This window comes from Thermobia domestica, chromosome 18, assembly GCF_964235325.1.
Source record: "Thermobia domestica chromosome 18, izTheDome1.hap1.1, whole genome shotgun sequence".
In the NCBI taxonomy this organism is placed as follows: Eukaryota; Metazoa; Arthropoda; class Insecta; order Zygentoma; family Lepismatidae; genus Thermobia; species Thermobia domestica.
In genome coordinates, this window is record NC_137471.1 from 169514954 (window position 1) to 169537472 (window position 22519).

At 35.4% G+C, this 22519-nt stretch overlaps 1 protein-coding gene across 1 annotated transcript in view; it reads left to right on the forward strand.

Annotated features, from left to right (window-relative positions):
• The first annotated feature begins 2460 nt into the window (after positions 1-2460).
• Positions 2461-22519, forward strand: part of LOC145676123 (uncharacterized) — a 28738-nt gene continuing 8679 nt past the window's right edge. The window contains exon 1 of the mRNA XM_081747026.1: positions 2461-2988. Coding sequence (XP_081603152.1) covers positions 2687-2988 — 302 coding nt within the window. The 5' untranslated portion in view covers positions 2461-2686. The remainder of the gene's footprint in view (positions 2989-22519) is intronic.

Here is a 22519-nt window from a genome sequence, read left to right on the forward strand (position 1 = left end):
AATAACTTCGCTTTGTCGTTCAAAAATATAGTGTTTTTGCTGTCTTGAATATCAATAAAACTGGTTGTGGAAAAAAAAACTGAATACGAATCTGCTAAAAGTCTACTTATATAGTTTAATATTGTAGTCTCAATATGGTCCCTCATCCCAAAACTTGTGATTGTTTTCACAGGACATATTTGGGGAGGGGGAGTTGTGTATGTCACAATATTTTGGCATTCGGGATATTAGTGATATGTTGTTCTGATCTTGGAACCTTAGCTGATAACGCTTGCAATTATTACTTTGCTGTTTTATGGCTGTTTGTATTCGGCATTCTTATTATGTAAGCGTCTATTTGTCATCTCGTTGATTTGAATGGAAGCACCACATTCTCAGTTCCGGGAGCATCTCTCTCTCTCTGCAATACGCACATTTCTGAAGAAATTTGCCTATCGTAGAGACTCACATAGGCGAAATTCGGGAAAATTTCCGGTTTTTCCTGTCACCACCCTCTGATACAACCCCTGATTAAATATATTGCTTCCTCATTTTCATTGTCTAACTTCTCTGATAAATTTCACCGAAATTTTAAGCTCCTTTTCACTTAACATATTACGCTCTCTTTTACCACCTTTCATGTGCTGTATGCATTATTTAAAAATTATAAAAAATATAATATAATACAGAGCAGATTCGAACCGCCGTTCTTTGGATTTGTAATCCAGAGCCTTAACCACTACACCAAGAGCTCTACTTGGTAAACGCTTAGATGGCATATTTGTTGTATTTGTATTTTATGTTCCCATTTCGACAATTTTTACTCTTTTTTCTCCGTTTGGCAACTGTTTCTGGTTTTCTCTTTCGGTGTCGCCCTTTATTTACAACATGCACTATTCGTATTCACAGCTTGTTCCTCTGTGCAATGTCTTATTCAGATTAGACTTTTCTTCTTGTCCCTCAGTAAACATTTGATTGATTTAATTCTCGTACTCTCCATGGATGGAGCGCAGTAATGCCAGACTCAAAAAACAGGTGTACATTTATTTTCCTGACAAATAATACATGAAGCTAGGGTTATACTACGCACATCTTTTTTCTACCTAATCTCGCTCAATGTACTTGGCCCAACGGTCAACGAGCATACGTATTCCTTCCAAATAAAACGTTATTGGTTGGTCCTAAAGCCACTTTTGCACTTCATTTTTTGCACTGCATTTTGTCCAAATCTTAGGCAAATCGGCGACCACGCCGAAACGTCCTTGAGTGGCCCAAAGAAGTTAGTTATATGGAGCTAGGTCTGGGCTGTAGGAAGGATGTTCTAATAACAACATTTCAGCTTGTTGATGTTTTCAATAGTGTGATGAGCCGTGTGGCCGTGCATTGTCGTGCAACTACAAAAAAAAAATTCTTCGAAAACAAACCTCGGCGTTTATTGCGAATTGCCGACTTCAGGTTCTTTTCCCACATTTCACTATTACTCGCACTGTTGATCGTCTTTCCCTTTTCCATGAACTCTTCTATTATGAGTTTCTGTGAGTACCAATACACAGTTAACCTTTCCTGCGGATGGCTCAGTCTTGAATTTTTTCTTCGCCGGAGATCAAGGATGCTCTGGCGTTTTGATTATGGCTCATAGTGATGAACTCATGTTTCATCGCCGGTGAATATTCTGATTAAAAATGTATCGACTCAGTTTTTGAAGCGAGTGAGTAACCGTTCACAGACCCTAACAGGAGTGAGCTTGTGCTTTGCAGTAAGTTTTCTTGGTACCCACCGTGAACAGACTTTATGAAAACCTAGCTCGTCGTGGATGATTCGGTTGGCAGAGCCATGACTGGTGTTCAAAGCTACTGCTACCTCATCGATAGTGATTCGCGTATTCGCCAGAACCATCTGTTGAGCTTGCTGAATGTTGTCATTTGAAGTGTAGGTTGATGGCCGTCCTGATCCCTTTTCATGCGTTACACCTGTTCGACGACTATTAAACTTCTCGAGCCACAGTTCTACGTGATAATGCATTTGTCCCATATTGCGATGATAGTCTGCGATGAATGTCTGACACTTTGACACCCTCCAACCAGAGGAATGGATCACTGCTCGTTGTTCCTCTGATGCAAACTTCTATTGGAGCAGCCATTACATATATGCAACAGGAGGATAAAAGTGTAGATAATTTCTGACCCGTCCTCGTATATTTCAAAATTCAAATAAATCTTAATATTTATATCAAAAGGAAAGATCACACTGCACATATTGAATTGAATATTGCTTCAGTGTAATTTGGTATTAGTGCGTGCTTTTCGAGATAACCTTCGATAGTTTCCACATTAAGTGATATTCTGTAAATACAACGTTTTGTTGCTAGCTTGTCTCTATGGAAAAAAAATCAATTGAAAAAGACTCCCAGTTTTGGACGACTATATGTGTATTTGTGTGGGACACTTAAGATTATTAACCTGGCACTACTGTTGAAGAAGAAGAAAATATACTAATAGTAGTTCTTATTTTTTCTGCTTTTTGTTTGGCTTTGGAAGAAACATAAATAATGTTTTCATTGGAATTTATTTTGTCTGTTTATATGAGCGCCTTCTTGGTTGTATTAGTTTTCTTAAGTCCATGTTATTCGAAGTTAGCTGCTTCACTAGAAGAAATAACGTAAAAATTCCACGCGTAGTTCCAATTCCCTATTAGAGGTGAAAGCATAATGGCTGGCGAAACTTACTTTGAGTCCAAATATATTTGCAAAGAAGAAATTAATGATGTTTTTCTTCAAGAAGATTCCCTCGAACACATGGTTTCTTCATTGGAAGGAGAACATGCGGAAAATGTTGGACCTGTGTCGTCTTACACCGATGTAGAATTGAATGTAAAGTCGGAAGGTAAAACTGAACTAGATTCTTCATGTGATAGTAATTTAGAAACATCAAGAGATGACGTGCCAGAAGAGACATCTGCAGCATACTCAACTAACTCAAACGAAACTACAAATTCAGTTGAGCGTTTAAGGTAATAATTGTCATATTGATTTATTTGGCACAGATTAATTATGTATTTAGGCATTTCTTCGCTGGAGCCTCGCAAGCTAATGAATATAAGTAACAGGATAAATTACAAATCGCCTGCTGAAGTTGAAATAAACTCCAGGCAGTTTCACCGCATAGGTTAGGATTCGTTTCGATTATGATATATACATTCATGAGATAATATATTCTTTTTACATGAAATGTACTCGTACTGCATTCGAAAATCTTCCATAAGGTAGGTATTGCATGCCTGGGTGTAGATTGACGTGAAGAGGGCTTAGTATAAAACATGAATCAACTTCAAACAGCAGCTGTCTATAGTTAAGTGATTGCTACAAAACACGAATCATACCTAACCGAGGAAGGGATCAATCTTTTCAGTGACAGTGGTCTGTTCATTAATGATGATACTGGAGAAGACTTGCCTTGCATGTTGGATAGCTTTACGACATTTCGGTGGTAGCAGTACAATTCTTTAACATGACACTTCGTCATGTTTTTTTAGAAAGTAAAGTACAGCACCGTTTCCGCTATCAGTTGAACACCTTCAACAGATGCTCCCTTCGTTGCTGTTTTTTTTTTTTTTTTTTCAAATAACATTTCCCACTACTGACTCTTGCCTTACATTTCAAACCGCTATATATATATATATATATATATATATATATATATTTAGCACTTTGCATATATTTACTCTATCGCATCTCTACATTCATTATTCCGTCTTTTCTTCAAATTCAACAGATTCTTCGTTGTTGTTGTTTAACAGCCAAAACGGAGACACCTTCATATCGCAGCTTGCACACATGTTCTCCATGTTCAGAATGTACTCTCTCCGCAATAGGGTAACCTTTTGCCGTAATGTCCGTCATACCAAAACATGTGTTATCTATAAGCAGTATTCACAAAGGAATATTTTCTTTTTAGGATTTTTATTCTATCACACTTACCAATTCTCTGTGGTAAAGTTCGCAAATTTACAGTTGCGCCGGAGTGACGAATCATTTTTTTTTTTAATTTATTTATTTAGTTAGTTAGTTAAAGAAATGATGCTTAAGCTTTCAAATTTTAGTGATAAATGTTAGTATTCTGTGGGAAGCAAAATGTATAAGAAATTATTGTGTACATAAAGCGAATGTCATCTATGTTTGGCAAAATTAAAAGGGAAGTTTTGGTACACAAACGAACATGTAATTATATGCCTTAAATGTAGGTAAACTATTAACGTACACTAAAATGAGTTTGAATGCATATTTTAGGTTTAGACACGAAAACGCTTTAGACATACATAATACACCGTAAGAACGGCCACTTTGAACCAGATGTAATGATTTTTTAGTGGCTAGTAACTTACAAATGTAATAATTTAGAACGCTGTATTTTAAACATATAATTGCTAGATATATAAGGAAAAATATCATGCAAGTGCATTAGTAAGGATTCATTTTCAATATAGTTATTCAAATAGAAACTTTAGTGCGAACTAACCCGACAGGTGAGGATACTTTGCACCGCATACAAGGAAAGTATGTTAAAGATACGAACGTAATGTTTCAGTACAATATTTTCCCTTCAGTATTTATATATTTTATTTCCTACACAAAACTGCATGTTGTCTGGAAATATTGATATTAGAATAGTGATACCGGTATCAGTACTTGGTGTGAACTATTGATATTTGTGCAGAAAATTATGTATTTCCTGCTACCGGTATATTAAACACATTCTGATAGTTTAGCATATGTTCCACAAAAATGCCAATTCAGGAATAGAAAAAAAAATCCCCGCAAACTGATTTGCCTTGGTTATTCTTTATGTCAAAGAATATCATTCCAACCGTAATCAGTGGAAGATTTAGTGTGTGGGGCTTTTAGACTGAATTCCTCGCATATTGCATGAATTCTTTTTAAAAATTCTTATGTTTGTCATTCCTATGTCTATAAGCTTCAAGCCTCCGAACGTCTAGTCTAATGTCTACTGTTAAAAAAAAAAAAAAAAAAAAAAAAGATAGAGAGATAGAGAAGGAAAAGAAAAATCTTTTTTTGAGTAAAGCCCCTCGCCCCTCTCAAACTGTTTTCTGGACCCACCACTCTTTGTAATTCCTTTTCCAACAAGAAATCCGTTGCGGCATCTTCCTAAATACGAAGTGTTCTTCCAAGGCACAATGAAAACTGTTTTTCCATATCTTTTATACTCGAAAGTCATTCTTCTGTGTGATGCTTGAGATGACCATGAGACAAGCTTTGAATCAACAATGTGAAGAATGATGAACGGGAATATTTTTATTGTACTTATTACTTAAATGAGTTTCTTTGCAATCCGACTTGCTATATAGGCCAGCCTTCTTTTACTATTCCTGATTTCGTCTCAGTGACGTACACTTCACTTAACTTAAAAACATCTTTTTCTTCGGTCATTGTTTTTAGCATTCCATTTGTATACAAATCCAGCGATGAAAATTTTCCGGTAAATTTGCCGAAAAATTTTCTAGAAAAGAAATTTACGAAAAATTTCCAATTCATAAAAAACATACTCTACTTATTTCTACATCGTTGCTAAGCCGTAAATTATATCGGTAATAAACATTGTCGGAAAGAGGTTTTATGAAGTAAAAGTCTAACGAATCTTCATTTCTTCTAAAATGTTGAAAAACTTCAATATGTTCTTCCAGGAGAATTTTCATTGGATCTCACAAAATCATTTTTCGTCTGTCTAAACTGCGTAAGACAAAGTTTTCTCATAGCTTTAATATTTTTCTGGATTTACATACTGCAACCTGTATACATAAGTAGAAATAATATGAAGTACCTACTATAAATTTTTAGTACCCAAACTCATAGTTTATGCAGCTCACGAAAAGGAATACCAAACATTTAAAATATATATATATATATATATATATTTATTTATTCACATATTGATTCAAAATAGAAGGAAAATGTAACTAATAAGCAAGCTGACTTGTGTGGTTGTACTTCAAATATAATAAAAGAAGCGTAAAAAACTGCGCTATTAGCACTGTGTTCCTTTGTTGCCCAAGGAAAATATTCTAGAGGGCATCTCCATGGTTGCTATATTATGTACGGGCATGGTGCGTTCTAAAAGCAGCAAGTAATTTTATTTTCATATACAAATTAGAAAATATATTTCTTTTTTTATATATATGTACTAGTTCAATCAAATAGTTATTATTTCTAATACACTTTTTATACATAATAATTGTAGTTTTACAACACAAAGCATCTCCTTTGAGGTACTGATTATACAAAACTCCAATATTGAAGTTCAAATTTACTACGAGTGTTAAACATAATGCATTTCTTCTTATTTTATGTTACACAAATAATCTTATGGAACTTTTACAGAATTATTTTATTACATATGCAGGCCTATATAGGAAGAAATTGTGGCATTTTCTCTTTTTGAAATAATTGATTATTCGCAGTTTTTTTATTGCTTTCTTGTTACATTTTAAACAATGGATAGGATATTTGTACTTTGCGAACTCGATCTATGTTCCCTGCACTTTACACACACACACACAATGGGAGAGAGAGAGAGAGGAACACTGTAAGTTTTTGTTTGCAAACTCGAAATATTAGAAAATTTTCCGGTTCCTGAAAGCTAATTGAAAAATTATAATTTGTTGGTGTCTAAATTTCGTATACAGCAATTCAGTTTTACAGCTCAATGCGCAGTTAAATATAGCGAAAAATTTTCCACCTAACCTCACTGTACATAAAATTCAAAATTGTCCGGCTTATGAAACGTTGTTCCAAGTGTTTCTACACTGTAATAAGGATTTTCCGATTCATGAAAATTCTTTCACTTTCTTCTACAGAGAAATAAAACTTTACAATTCCCCCCCCCCCCCCAAAAAAAGCTTCAAAATTATTAAATTTTTCTGACAAAAAGTTTTTCAGTTTTTCCATACACAACAGAAAATGTTTCTATTCATAAAAAAATGTCACTTGATCCTACATAATACTGTAAATTTCCTGAACCATAAAAATTTTTTCATTCTTTAAATGTCCTTTTACTTTTAACATTTCTACAAATGAATTCAGACAATGTTATTAATTAGAAATAGACTGACTTAATCACTGATATTTGTTTAGAACGTAAAATTTTCCGGAAAAATGTAAGTAAAATTTTTCTGAAATGGAAAGTTTTTCATTTCACATTACTGCATACAACACCACATTCTTAAAAAGAAATTTGCTTGCAATAAATCATTTTCGACAGTACTGTTTTTTTTATGTTTCCAGTACACCAGTCGTTAAATAATCATTTTGATTCCCTTTAATGCATTTAAAACTGTAAGATGATCATAGAGCTTTCTATGAGGACGAGTCAGCGAAAACATATTTTGAAAAGTTTGCTGATTGAAACCAAGACAGCCTATTGTAATTTTACCCTTAAAAGGTTCAAAAGGTGCCTCTGGGACTCCTTATGCATTTGTATATATATTTGCTTAGGTTTTTTTTTCTGTTAAATTAAGTTCATTTAGCTTAGGTTATATTAGGCTAGGTTAGGTTAAGTATTTGTATCTTGCTGTTTGTTAAAAATAAATAATTCATGGATGTAGATACATGTACTTCTAATCCCAAATATTTTACTTTATATTTCACACACTTTACATTTTGCGTGCGTTACATTTTACGCAATATGGTGTTGTTAAAGAATGTTGTCTACAAACATTTCTCATACATCTTTCGCATATCTGTTTTTGCATACGGCTTCTAATGTGAGGACACAAATAGCATCTTCTTTTCCCATCTTGTGCATTTCTTTTCTTTCTGCTCTCATAGATGGAACGCATGCTTCTATGTCTTGCTGGATGGGACGGTGCAGTGAACTCTTCGACCTCTTTCAAATTTGGGGAAAAACCAAAGCTTCTCAAACTTCTTCGGGAATATTTGTGTTTTGGATTGGAGAACGGGTTCAGCTTGATGTAAATTACATAAGCTGTCGTACCGCAGATATCGAGAATGTTTTGAAAAACCGCGGAAGGCCAGCTGCTTGTCGGTCGCTTACAGGAGTATGCGTGCACCATTTCGTCACGCGTTTCGACTCCTCTTTTGTGTTCATTGTATGAGAGGATTAGTTCAGGTTTATTTTTGTGATTGGGGGAAACATCAATTCTGTGGCGCATTGTTGATAATAGAATTATTGCTTTTTTCTTATCGGGAACATAGGAAACGAGAGAATTGTCTCCAGAGAAGCCAAATACTGAAATTTCGGGCAGACGATCTTTTTGGGGAAGAAATTTCTTAGGTACAACACTTTTATATATTTCTCACAGTTCCAACCGAAGTTAAGCCATTTTACTGAAGAGTTACTGCTAGCTCTAAATTTGTGAAAAAAAAATGTAAATTACATTTCTGTTTCTGAAGAAATACGATTGGTATAGTTCAAGCACAACGTTAGTACGTCCTTCTTTTCCCAGATAAGGAATTCCTTTTATGAGATAATTGCAGATCCACCAATTTTTATACCGTACTTGCCTGGTTTTGATAGGATGTACTGTCTGGAAGGACATGTACCACAGATTGGTGTCAACTGTTCGTCTATTGTAAGATTTTCACCGGGAGCAGTTCTTTGTAAGAGATGACATAACTATTCCATACTTCTCGAATGCGAGCAAATTTATCGTTTTCCTTTCTCGGTGATCTAGATGACTTATCATCAAATCGAACATATACTAAAAGATCTTTGAATCGGTTCCTTACCATGGTAGCTCGAAAAATTGGTGGGCCATGATTTATACTCCACAATTCACTGATGCGCACATGATTTGATTTCAAGTGTCCTACTCCGAGCAGCAAACCTATAAAAGATTTAATCTCATCTGAGTCACATTTCGTCTGTCAAAAATAATGCAAAGGCAGATTCCGCACTTTTTTTTTATTTTTTGCAGATTGTAAAGTCACTCTATTTACAGCACAGTTGTCAATATTATGCGCACGCACTTTTCGAATAACACGAAGAGTCTTTTCCTAACGTATACCGTCTTTTGAAATGAAAATCACGCACAATCATTTCCGGTATCACTTGAAACGTCCTTCGACGGTTAATTATCTGAAGCAATTTCATCAAATTCGATCACAGTGTCACTTACGTCCGAAGACACACTAAGATGATCATCGTCACTCTCCAATACTTGGCGATTGTACGAATCTGAACTGTTGTCTGTGCCGCCATCAGATATGCTATTAAGTTTTCCTGTTATGTCTTTCCTTGCTGATAATAACCTGTCTCTTTGACATTGCGGAGTTACTCAAACTGCGCATGCAGTTTCAAAATTGTTTCAGAAGCAAAATTCAGAAATCGCTCACGTTTAAAGGTTCCATAAATGATTCATATATTATCAACTTTATAGAACATAAACTGCTTGCTCTCTCTTGTATAAAAGGAACAAAACATTGTCAAAGAGCGTGTTTACGTCGCGTCGCTTTGCACTGTTTTACCTCTTGCTTGCACATTGAAACAAAAGGAATATAATAATACCAGTTTTCTTTAACGCACAACTTTCACACAAGTGCATAATGAAGATAAATCAAAGCTGCATATACAAGCTACCTCAACTCACCGCGACCAATTTTATTTTCCCTCATCAATAGAAAAGGCTATTCACTACTTTGCTATGCAATAATTTATCAGTGGTAATAAAAAAATAAACAGTATCAAATGATTAGAAAAGTACATATTTCAATAGAAGGCTTAGAGGCACCCCTTCGGTCTTTACGTTAGTATAAAAATAACCCTATTTTTACTGAGGTAAAATTTAGGAAAATTAGGAATCGCAATCAGATGGTGTATTTCAAAGACATAGGAGAATTCTAGAGCGCAAGACACGTGACGAAATATCTATTATGAATAATGACATTAAAAGTAGACCTGGTTGCTTCCGAGGCACCTCTTCGGCTTCCTCGGGTTAAACGATTCTTTGGAAGATACTTTTCTGGCATACTCTGAACACTTGAGAGAAGATGTTCCAGGGATATTATGGACGCAAGAATGGCTATTTGAAACAATTGCACACACATGCTATGACTCGGGATCCTATATCTGACATTTGGAGAATGAAATTGTCGAGAATGATTTTAGACATATTTTGATCAAATTTCACATAAACTAATTGTTTCAAATTTTTGAACAAATCTCTGGCCATTACAGTTTGCATTCTAGAATGGCCTACAATTTTATCTTTCTAGCGGCCGTACTCATAAGCACTTTTAACTTTCATCTCGTCAAACTATAGAAATAAGTTTTTCAGTATTTTTATAATTTAATCCAGCTCTTTCGTCATACGTAAAATATGATCCAATATATAAGTATCGTTTTTCATATCGATTTTTGAAGCCTATTTCTGTAAAGTTGACAATGGAGGTAGTGGAGAGTTTGGTTTTTGTCTAAGATATATGTACGTTTCCCTTCTAGGTACATTAGCGTAAAGACTATATAAATACCTTTATCAACCCATCTAATGTGTTTTTGTTTATTTGTTAACATCTTAATTTGGTTACCAGTATCCTCTCAATCCTCATACAAGCTTCTCATGAACCCACGTACTTCTATACTGAAGTGTTCACTTTCGCAAATCTGCAAGTGGTGTTCTTTTAAGGGCTAATTTCCTTTCTTTGTTTCAAGTTGATCTTTTAATATTTTGTTCTTCATTTTCTCCTGTAAAAGTTAGTTTTAATTTATCTATTTGCTTTTGAAGCAAAATAAAGGAATCATCTACTATAGTTCCATCTGTGTTAACCATAGAAGCATCTAGAGACTGTATTCTTTCCCCAGGAACTGCAGTAAAGTTGTAACATCTTTTCTTTTGCCTCTTATTGCTTTTCTTTTCGCGCGTTTTTCAGATTGTTTTTCCTTATATGCATCTTTAAGTAACTTTAAATTAACTGGTGGAACCGTGTCTTTTTTTATAGTTTCATGACGAGAGGCAGCCCTAATTGTTCGTTTTTTAGGACTCTATCGAAGTTACGGGGAACAATATGTTTCGAACACACTTTACACAAATCTGGATTCTACTGCCATCACGCCTAACACGTTGAACTCACTGTCTTAGTAGTTCTGCATCTTCTGGGAATCGAAAGCATTTGACATGTTTTCTAAGATCATCTTTTTCGTTCTCACTAAACTAGTGTTGCATACCGCGGCAGTACACCTTGTCTCCGCGATATTAACGTTTAAAATTTTTTGTCAGTACTGCAGAAGGAGAAATAATTAAAAACTAAATTTTAATATCATCAAAAAAGTATAAAATATCACTACATTCGATGCACGACAGTCTAAATGTGAATATAACAGATGCATTCCAGGAAAACTATAATAATTATTAGTAAACATATCAACTAAAAATAATATATTCGAAGACGAGATAGTCAGGAAACTAGCCACAGTTTTCACTAACACGAACATCTGAGAAAATCTGCTAGTTACGATATAGAATGAAGTACAGTTTTATTCGAACACACAAAAAAGATTTCCAAAACACTTGTCACACATGCTCGTCAAAAAAATATCATTCTTTCGCACCCACTCAAGTGTCTTCAAAGCGTTGGGTCTACGGGTGACGTATTAGAATCTACACCGACTCCCTCCGAACGAAAACCGAAGTGTCCGAGATAACCTGTTTTCTAGTAACCTTGGACATAAGGTACCAGCAGAAATTATTTCTTTTCTAAGGGGTTACTTTGGACTTGTGCAAAGTGACGCAAATCAGAGGCTAAACCGCCTTCTATCGTTTGATTTTTTTATGTCTTTAAACCTTTTCACATTTCAAATCTAACTTTTGCTTCAAAAGCACTTTATACACAGAAGCATTCTACGAGACTGGCTTGAGTTCGACAGAATTTCTTGTAGGCGATATCTCTCAAATTTTGACGGCCTTTTTAATTACTGGTTTCCGTACTCTCGAACAACAAATCCTCTGGTTATTTAGAACTGATGCTAGCTGTTAACATTATAGTCAAAATACAGTCAAATGTTCTATCTTACGGTGGCAGTTGAAACATTCTCGTTACAGTTCATGGCTTTACCGACGGAGGATTTTGGAATTCTTTTTATAATTTGTGCAAAGTAACCCGTCCTACGGTATATATAATGTATATATACAGTATGTTTGATAAAGAACTCACTAGTTTTAATGTGTCCTAGAATCTGTACAAAGTGACATACAATATTCTAGTTTGTGGTCTTTGATTCATCAACTCTCCAAGTTTGGCTCCCCTGCAGTTGGCAGGTCTGCTTGACCTTGAGACGGCATCAGTGCTCTTTTTTCCTGTTTTCTCAGTTCAGTCCAGGCAGGCGTGCAGTGCACAGCAATTTAGCAACAATGTGTATTCCGCAACAGAAAGCGCAGTGTGTTATTTGGCTTGTGAAGACTGAGCCAGTTATAACAGTGCAACGTAATTTTAGACGTCAGTATGATGGTGAACTACCTACAGCAAAAACTATCCGTCATTGGCTAAAGTCTTTCAAGGAAAGCAGTAGTGTACAAATGGATCCCGCGTTGAAGTCTATCAACATTAAAGAAAACTTGAAGGAATTCTCTTTCATGATATGTACACATTCACGTTAGTTGCCATTCACTTCCTAATTAAATTTATACTTAAAACTAAGGAGTTCTTTTTCAAACACCCTGCATATATCCTTACGACATTGTCGAGGCTCTATATTTGTATTTTACATTTATTATTGCAACAGGGTGTTTCCTGCTGCCGTATGCGGTCGTCCGGTCATCACCCTTGCTCTTCGCGCTCACAGTCATTCGAAGACCTAAAACCGTACCCTGTACACAGTTTATAGTCGTGAACACCGAAAGCCTTGTACTTCTGCTTCTCAAGGTCAAAAAGTGGGAGAAAAACCTCGTGCAGAATGTAAAGAGGGTGCAACAGAGACTGATACTTGTAGGAAACATATTCATTTGAAGTTCTTGCACATTCCGCCTGTAGCGCTACTGTGGCACAACGTATATTGTAACTGTATAACTCTTGTACACCGCTTGTAGGTCTATTGGCGTAAGTGAAGACCGAAACTATGTTGTCAGCACTGACTGCGATAAGGCACTGCTGTACTGCTTTTGCTTTTCTTTTTTCTCCTTTGTCATTTGTGAGACGCCAAACCTGTTGTTTTTGCTTGTTAGACGATCTGATGGGGTCCCTGCGAAGCGAGGTGTTTAAAAAGTTAACTACATATTCTTATTTACGATAGAAATATGATAACTAACTAACTAATTCTATGTCCTATGGAATCCGGAGGTTCAATGCCGCGTTCACAAAAGCTCTCCACTGACTTCTATCCTTAGCTAACTGAATCCAGTATCTACTTTGTATTTCAATCTCTGCGAGATCCATCTTAATATTGTCCTCCCTTCTGCGCCTAGGTCTTCCTAATGGTTGTCTTCTGATTGCTCTTCCAGTAAATACTTTGAAAGCGTTTCTCCTTTCTTCCATTCTAGCTACATGACCCGCCCACCTAAGTCTCCTAGACTTGACGACCCTAACAATGGTGGGTAAACCGTATAAATTATGTAGTTCCCCGTTATGAAGTTTCCGCCATTCCCAGAAATATGATAAGTACTTTGAATTATAACACAGTTTTTAGCGGTTGAAAGAAATACGAAAATAAAGTTGTACTTTTAATTCTATATTAGTAGAGGACGTAGTTACCGACAGTGTTGATTACACATTTTCTCGTGGAAGAATTTCATTACACGAGGTAAAAATCAGTACTGCAAAAATACTTGTAATTCATATTGAGCACGATAGGAGGCAATGTTCATTTCAGATTTTCCAGGACGGGGAGATTAAATAATAATATTGAACAGTTAGTACGTTAATCCGTCCGTCCGTTACTCCGCACGAAAACTCGAACAAAACTAAATATAACTTCTCTTTTTTTGGCAATTGATAGCTAGAGTAATTATCTCGAAAGAGTTCGTTAGTAGAGGATCATAAACCAGGAGGCTGTGGATCAGAAACCAGGAGTGGTAGATATCAGCCATTTTTTTAAAGTTGATTCTGTAAACCGAAAAGTGTAAAACCGCAAGAAACGGTTTCCGGCAGTCGACTTGGCATTCCAAGAATACCTTTCGCCTTCATTCTTAATACTGTATTGAAATAGAAAGTGGTAGAAATAACCTAGTTCCCGCTTTATCATTAAACGGGCAAAAACTGTAATATATAGCGAGAAGCAATTTTGGGAAATCGACTACACCTCCCAAGAACGCCTTTGACTTCTGTCCACAATACTCTAATAAAATCAAAAATGACAGTATCTACTAAAATTCCAAAAATTAAATTACATGGCCTTTTCTTAAACAAACTATTAAATTTAGTAACATTCTCTAGAGCGAATTTGAGTGTGATTTTGGCCAAATTTTCACGCTCGAGATAGAAGCGTGCTTTGCTTGCGATTTGGTAGCGTCTAAAGCCAACCGTAGACAATTAACTGGTCAATTTTGACGTTTTATAGAAAAACATTTTCCAGTCTGTACTTATATTTGTACATATAAAATGAATCGTGACCCGAAAGCAAAATGTCGTGACTTTTTCTTGACTTTTTTTTACCGTTTTCTGATTTCGTAACTTTTTTCATCACTTTCTTACCTTTCGTGACCGATAGACACCCTGGTAATCCACTGTGACTTCTGGTTTCAATTTCATATCTATAGAACATGACCTATAAGAGACAGCGAGATTTTTTTTTAATGAGTTAGCGTTTTTAGAGTAGGTACCATCTCTTCTTTTACCCTGTAATCAAACGTAAATATTAGAAATCAACTACTTCCGCTTTAAACGTTCATCGTTGTACAGTCTTGTTCAAGAAATCTTGACCACCCACCCTGCTATGAAAGATGATATTCTTGCAACCGCAATAGGAAATTATAATGCTGTGGCTCCAAATAAACGCCTTAATTGATGAAAGAAAATTCACATTTATTTGATTTAATTCTAACCGTAAAACTACAAGCTTTTTCAAAAAGAGGTGAGTGGCAAAGTTTTCTTGAACAAGACTGTATATGACAAACGGCAATAGATAGCGCGACACGGTTTTTGTATTCCATTAAGCGTCCCTAGAATATATTCCATCTCCACTATAATCACTAGTAAATAACACTAAGTGGTAGATATCTACTACAACTTCTGGTTTCAATTTTAATTGAAAAATATTGGGTGGTCGTGTTTACTGTCTTTAAGTGATTTTGTTTTAAATGAGAAGTCCTAAAGCCAAATTTCATGTATGTAACTTTCAGAGATTCAGATACCGACATGTTATTATATGAGTAATTGCTATTCTCACATTTTTCATTCCCCTTTATTACTAAGATATAAAAAGAATGCTCAAACACGTGTTAAATTATTTTAAAATTAAAATTTCGAAATCCAAATAACAAATTTCAAGTTCTCAGTCTTACACGTTTGGGAGGTAAGGGTATCTTATTAAAATAACTCTCACTCCACTTCCTCCTCTTTTCGTGAATTTTCAAAATCTTTTCTTAGTGGTACCCCACGTCACGAATCCTATATAGGTGTAAATTCCAAGTTTCTAGCTAGTCCCTAGAGCAGTAGTTTCTCGGGGGTGCGAGTCTCTGACAGAACTAAATTCAAAATTACAAATATTACGAATGTTGTAACAAACATTAAATTAAATATCATTTAAACACGAAATAAATTTTTTGTAAGAACTATGGTTTCATTAAGGGCGACAGTGGTAAAATATAATATTCCACTGCACTAAAATGGTATACAGGAGACTTGCTGGAAATATAAATTTCTGAGAATATGGCTATTATTATTTACTATTATTATAGGCAAGCCCGTTCTTTGTACGGGTAGAATAGGTTTATGGGAAATATTTGAAAGTTATATTTGATCACCCTTTCCACGATACGTAACTTATTTAAACAAAAATGTAATAAAACCACTAGCTCAATCATGGTCAAAAATCTGTTTCATATGATGCAGTATGTATTCTTTACAAGAAATTTAAATTTTCTTCTGCTTTTACGATCCTTCTTTTCCAAAGTGAGTTGATAAAATAGAATTGTCCCACGTGCTAAATATGTTTAAAAATTCATTTCAGACGCTTCAAACACTTGGTCATGTCTGTCATTTTATGAATACAAAACGGCAACTTAAAAGTTTTAAACATGGCCCTGTAACCTCTTTTGGAAACAGAATTTTCGTAAACGCTGGTTCTGTCATTTTTCATGAGATGAGACAGAAGTGGAATTTTCCACAGTGCTGAAATGCATGTCTACTTGGTTTTTATATTAAATTTCATCTTCACAACATGAGAGATTTGCAAAATACTATATTTTTAGCAAATATTTTAGACCTTGACCTCCTTTCCCTTAGGATACGCATTTCAGTGAAAGTGATATGGTGAAACCATGATCTAGAGTAGTTCTAAATATATTCAGTAATTCTCCTCGAACATTCTGTGATGATGAGACAGCGAACGTCGATTTGAATGTCGAGAAATAAATTAATCAATTCCACCTTTTTTCTGGATAAAATGAGAATTTCGAAAACTTAGAAATACGTATTCCATTCTTTTTAGTTCAGAGTTTATATGCCAAATTTCACATTTCAAATTTAAGCGAATTTTACATTTCATGACATATTCTGAATAAATAGTGGTAAATTTTAATATTATAGAAATTATCTCTTTTCCCCATTTTTAAGAGGAGAATTTCCAGAAACATACGTTCAATTATTCTTAGTTAAGAAGTCAAAGCCAAATTTCGCACCTCAAACGTAAGCAAATGTAGAAATTTTAATAGGTAGACACTATCCTCCATTCCCTTAGGACAGACGTTTCGGAAAAGCTGGATATGTATTGATTCGTTTTAAGTTGAGTTTAATTTTGAAATTCCATGTCTCCAATATGAATAATTCTTACATTTGGCATTTTCTAAAAATAAATGAAATGTAATACAGTTTAAAAATTAATGTTATACGAATTACACCTTTCTTGTTTACGTGCGGAATTTTCAAAAAAGGTGAGAAACATGTTCAGTTATTTTTGATGGTTAGTTTATATGCCTAGTTTAATTTTCCTTGCTTCGGGGATTAGCAAGATACACTAACCCTTAAAGAAACGCTATTTACGCCCCTAAGGATACATATTTCCAAACATTCTTCCTTATCCCTTGCTTTCGTCGAAAAGTGTATTCTTGCTAGTATTACGGCTTGGTCGATGATGAGTAACTCATTTCTACTGTTTTATATACAGTATAAGTTATTAATATTACTATTATTATTGTTACTTTTACTGATGGTTCGAGAATACAATGCTGCAACTAGAATTGCAGAAAGAGTCAAACAAAGACATTCGCGAATAATCTGGGCGTGAAGTATGTAGGGTTGAAGAATGGGGGCGCTTGTTAAAGAGGTTGGAACCATTGCTCTAGAGGATCCCAAAACTTTAATTTAGAAAGTACAAGGTCTTATATCATTCCCTACTTTATAACAATACAACGAACAATCTATAAGAACATTGTACTTCTGTTAAATTACTTCGCTGAACAGTACTAAATGATCAACGAGGGCTAACATGAAATGGAGGCTCCACACAACTAGACCCGCTTGTTCTTTAGTTAACTAAACATTAAACATAATACCCAAGTACCATTATGGATAAAGTGAGACTGTAGAAAAAATGAACCTTTCCTCTGACAGTTAAAAAAAAAATCTGGACGCAATAATGATAATAATAATAATTCAATTTCTTAAAAATAGTTTTCAAAAATAGATAGAGTAAACTGCAGTCTGGAAATAATTATAAGGAACCAGATTAAAATGTATTAGCCACTTCTCAACCCACTGAGGAAGAAAAAAGTTGAAAGCAAGAGATGAAAGGTAAGAGAGTAATAGTAAGAAAAAGAATGCAGTTGGTCGATGATTTGAAAAACAGAATCAAATATTGGGAATTCAAAGAGAAGCTGAAAATCGAGAAAGGTGAAAGAGGCATTTCCAGATCACAACCTAACAAAACACACATTCACACTCACATCTCCCATTAGTCCCAGTACCTGCCAACAGGTAGAATACTTAATAATAATTAACTACGATAGATGCTGCGACTAAGTTACTGCACACGATAGCTCTTGAAAGAAAGCACATTTTTATTTTATTTTATTTATTTATTTATTTTTTTGCAAACTATGGGTAGAGTAATTATTTCGGAGGAGCTAGTTAATTGAAGCGATCCATAAACCGAAAGTGGTAGAAATCAACCATTTCCAAATTTTAACGTTGACCACTATAAAACTAAAACGGTCTTCGGCATTCGATTAAGCATTCGAAGAATACCTTTCATCTCCTTTCGTTACCAACCGAAAGGGGTAGAAATAAACTATTTCCGGTTTTACGTTGAACCCTATAAAGCAAGATCGATAATAGCTACGAGCGCTTTTGTGTAATGGTTAATCCTTTATTTTAGATTGGATCTGGCAAGAGATTACCCAGAAATAAAGTACCACACGCAAATCAAGCCGAAAACTTGGCCGAGGTCGGAGAGCAAATGTAGCGATCTTAATTAGGTTGAGGGCTGCCGACCCCGAATTTAGTTCCGATTCGACCAATAGTTAAAAAGAACATTAAAATACAAGCCGAGCTCGGCCACTAATGATAAAAATCGATATTTTTTAAATGATGTGATCCTCGATCACCAGATTCGGTTTAGATGAGGCAGATAGTTGCCCACAAATAAAGTACCCCATACAAGCCGAGCTGACGTGAGCCAAGCTGAGCCGGTAACTCTCCGTAGTGACCCACCACGTACAGCGATCTTTTTCGTTATGCTGCTGGCTAATTAAGTAGTTATCGAGGGATAAGGTATGAAATGCAGCCAGAGTCCAGCCTGTTCTTGACCAAGTTTGACCACAGAATATACCAGCACTTATTCCTTGGGCAATGGGCTACTAGCTCACAAAATTTGGTAAATATCCAACCAGTATTTAACTTGAAAATAAACTCTAGTAAAAACCGTAAAGAGGATTATATAATTGTTCTCAATTAATGCGGAAACCGTAATTTGTATCATATTTCTTTCACTTCTGGTTTGAATAGAGAGATTACTGTCTAGATGGAATATACTCTTGGGGTACTTAATGAATTACTTAAAATCACTTCTAGCTCTCCAATCTATAACATTCAATTTATAACCGGAAGTGATTGATATCTACCACTTCTGCTTTCAGTATAAAGATTAGAGCCGAGATAAAACATATTCTTGGGACACTTAATTGGTTTCAGAAAACATCTTTTCGCTATCCAGTATCGTTTTAATCTGTTGTGATCGACACTAAAATCGGAAGTAGTTGAGCTTTGTTACTTCCGATTTGATTAGAAGTTTGAGAGAGAAGACGATATTTATTCTTACAACGCAAAATTCATTCCTAAAACAGCTTCTTCCTATCTCACTGTATAGATTAATTTGAAGCCAGAAGTCATAGTTAACTTTTATCTCTTCCGGTTTTACCAGGATGTTAAGGATGAAGCTGAAGTTATCGAGTGCCAAAGCTGCTTTTTACTATCTATTACCATTTCCGCTCTGCAAATGGTCAACGTTAAAATCGGAAATTACTCATTTCTACCACGTCCAGCTGGCGAATCACTTCCATTAACGAACTCCCTCGAGAGTAATTACTCTACTTATTTATTGTAAAAAGCAGCATTAAAAAAATCGCATTCATCCAAAGTTATCGTGTGAAGTAACGGTCGAACGTATGTACGTACGAATATCGATAAGTTTCACTACGCTATCCCAATAAATACTTCATATACCCCCGCCACACACACACATTCTAGCATTTAAACACACTGAAATATACCTGGTAGTTTCCACACGCTTACGCCGGAAACTAGAAACAGAAAGAGAGAATCTTATTTACGTTTATGCTAAATGTACCATTACTCACAAAATCAATTTTTAGAACAGTTGTAAATGAAACTTTCAAAGATTGGTACCACTGCTGCGTCTAACACATGAATTTGTTGCATAAAGATTGACTCGTAATATGATGTATATGGGTTTCGTAATGGTACTATAACAAAACGCCTTCAAATTGACCATTAAAAAAAGCGAAATTTATTTCTCAAATTTTGTAAAGTCGAAGTCGATGGGCATTATGGGAACAGTCTACAATAACAATATATGCAAATAAATATTAATATACCTCACTCTTTCCAGTGGGTGCAAGAAAGCTTCGGATAGTGTTTGGTTTTACAATCATAAAGAGATGTATATATATATATATATATATATATATATATATATATATATATATATATATAACTGCATTAGTTTTGGAGTTGATTCCTTCATTCATTCCCGGGTATATCCATAATAGAGATACCCAAGTTGGGTATGAAAATACTATCTTTCATATGGATGCGTGTGTGTGTGTGTGTGTAGCAAACATGAGCATTATCAATCATAAACTACGACCTTCAGGCTTATGCTAAAAGTGTCTAATACCATTACCATGCAGTTAAGTAAACGAAGTATGCATCAAATATATATGAAATTCACATGACGTTAAGATACAAAGTAGTTTGGTATTATGCAAAACCGAAGGCAGAGTATAGATCTTGTAAATGTCTGCAAGAGAAGTCAGGTAAGAAAGAGATCGCGGTTGAAAACAGCAACTTGGAAAGAAAATAAAATATGAAAAATTATATCTATAATGAATGTAGCAGAGGAATTTCTATTTCTGAAGTGTGTATATATTTCCAGCTTATCAGTGTTCACTATTAGTGTCTACCCGGCCATCTTGGGAATATACTTCTCAGCTACTGTCAATTACTTGTTTTCCTTTGTCACCATTACGCTTTTCTCTGGCTGGAGATGGCAGGCCCGGGTTCGATTCCCGGCGGGAGCTCATGAGGTTCGGATTCCACGTTAATCAGTAGGTCCACGTCTCATATAGCCTCTCTGCTGAACGGGACGTTAAACTTAAAATCAACCCAACTCTGGCTGGAAAAACAAAATCCGTGCAGAAGCATACCAAGCACAAGTTAACTGTAAATAATAGAATAACTATTATGACATACAGTATATCGTTTTATTGTTTACTGTTCGCTTCAGCAGAGAGCCTATAATATCTTTTTGTTTAGTGCGTTCCTACAACTTTATTTTTGAGATAATCTTATAAGATAGGCATCATGTCAACGTACAAGTTTTTAGATATTACAAAAATCGTAAGATTACAAAATTAGTTTATAAAATTAAATTTATAATCAAATAAGAAATATTTAAAATGATTTACAATTGTATGAGTATATTAATAAAATTATTCGCAAGGAAAGAGTTTCACAAATGTTTCCTCAAATTAGATGACGTGAATTCATCGATGGTATAAAAAATTCTGTTAACAAAATTTTTCGGATAAATTTCTTGTAGTTCTATCATCAACACTTTTGTTTTGGACATTGGCTGAAAAACAATAACACATTGTAATTTCTTTAAATATGATAAATTTAAAGGTTGTTTCTGTTTAACTATAGCCGGATCATTATTCTTTGTATCAGTCATGTCTAGCCGAGTTTTTGAAATTCATCTCTTTCTCCTAGCCCTTTGTAGCCCTTTATATATATATAATGAGTGCTCACTGAATTGCGATCACAGCTTCACACAAGAAAGTTTGACCACCACCATCCCAGCTGATTACATGAGCATCCCGACCGGTAATATTGCAGAGAAAGAACACATTCGAGGCTATAGCATCGGGGGCGCGGTGGCTCAGTGGTAGAACGTTCACCTCTGGTGTTTGGGGTTCCGGTTTGATCCCAGCTCGTGCCCTGTGGACTTTGTGGTGGACAAACACCGTGTTCGTGGGTTTTCTCGGGGTTCCCCCGTTTCCTCACAGGAACTCCTTCGTGGCTAAGCTGTTAGCATACGCGCCTCTTCCGTGCGAGACCCGGGTTCGATTCCCAGCGGGAGCTCATGTGGTTCGGATTCGACGTTAATCAGTAGGTCCACGTCTCATATAACCTCGCTGCTGAAAGGGACGCTAAACAAAAATCAATTCAACCCGTTTCCTCCAACTTCTTTCATTCCACAATTTCACTCATTGCTCATTATCACAGTCTGTTTTAGCCTAACCTACATAACCGTGGGACGTTAAACTTAAGGATTTCATTTTATTTTTGGTTGCTACAGCACACTGTTGGAATCGTAGATGGGGAGGATTTATCTGCATTCCAATAAAGGCCGATTGTAAATACCCGAACAAAAAGTACCTAAATAACTCAGGGATATCTGTCCGACAAGCTTGTTCCTGTGTAATGGAAGTGTACTGATCGAAGCAATGAAAGTGTTACAAAAAAGTTTAAACCCAATTTACTACCATACTCTTGCGCCCTGTGCTTATGCATTCAGAAACACACGTCTAGGCCCACTAAATGCTCCTAATATTCAATCCAACTCCCCCCCCCGTTCTCCTTCTCCTCTTGCCTTGAACAGTCTACGTGTCGTAATATACTTTT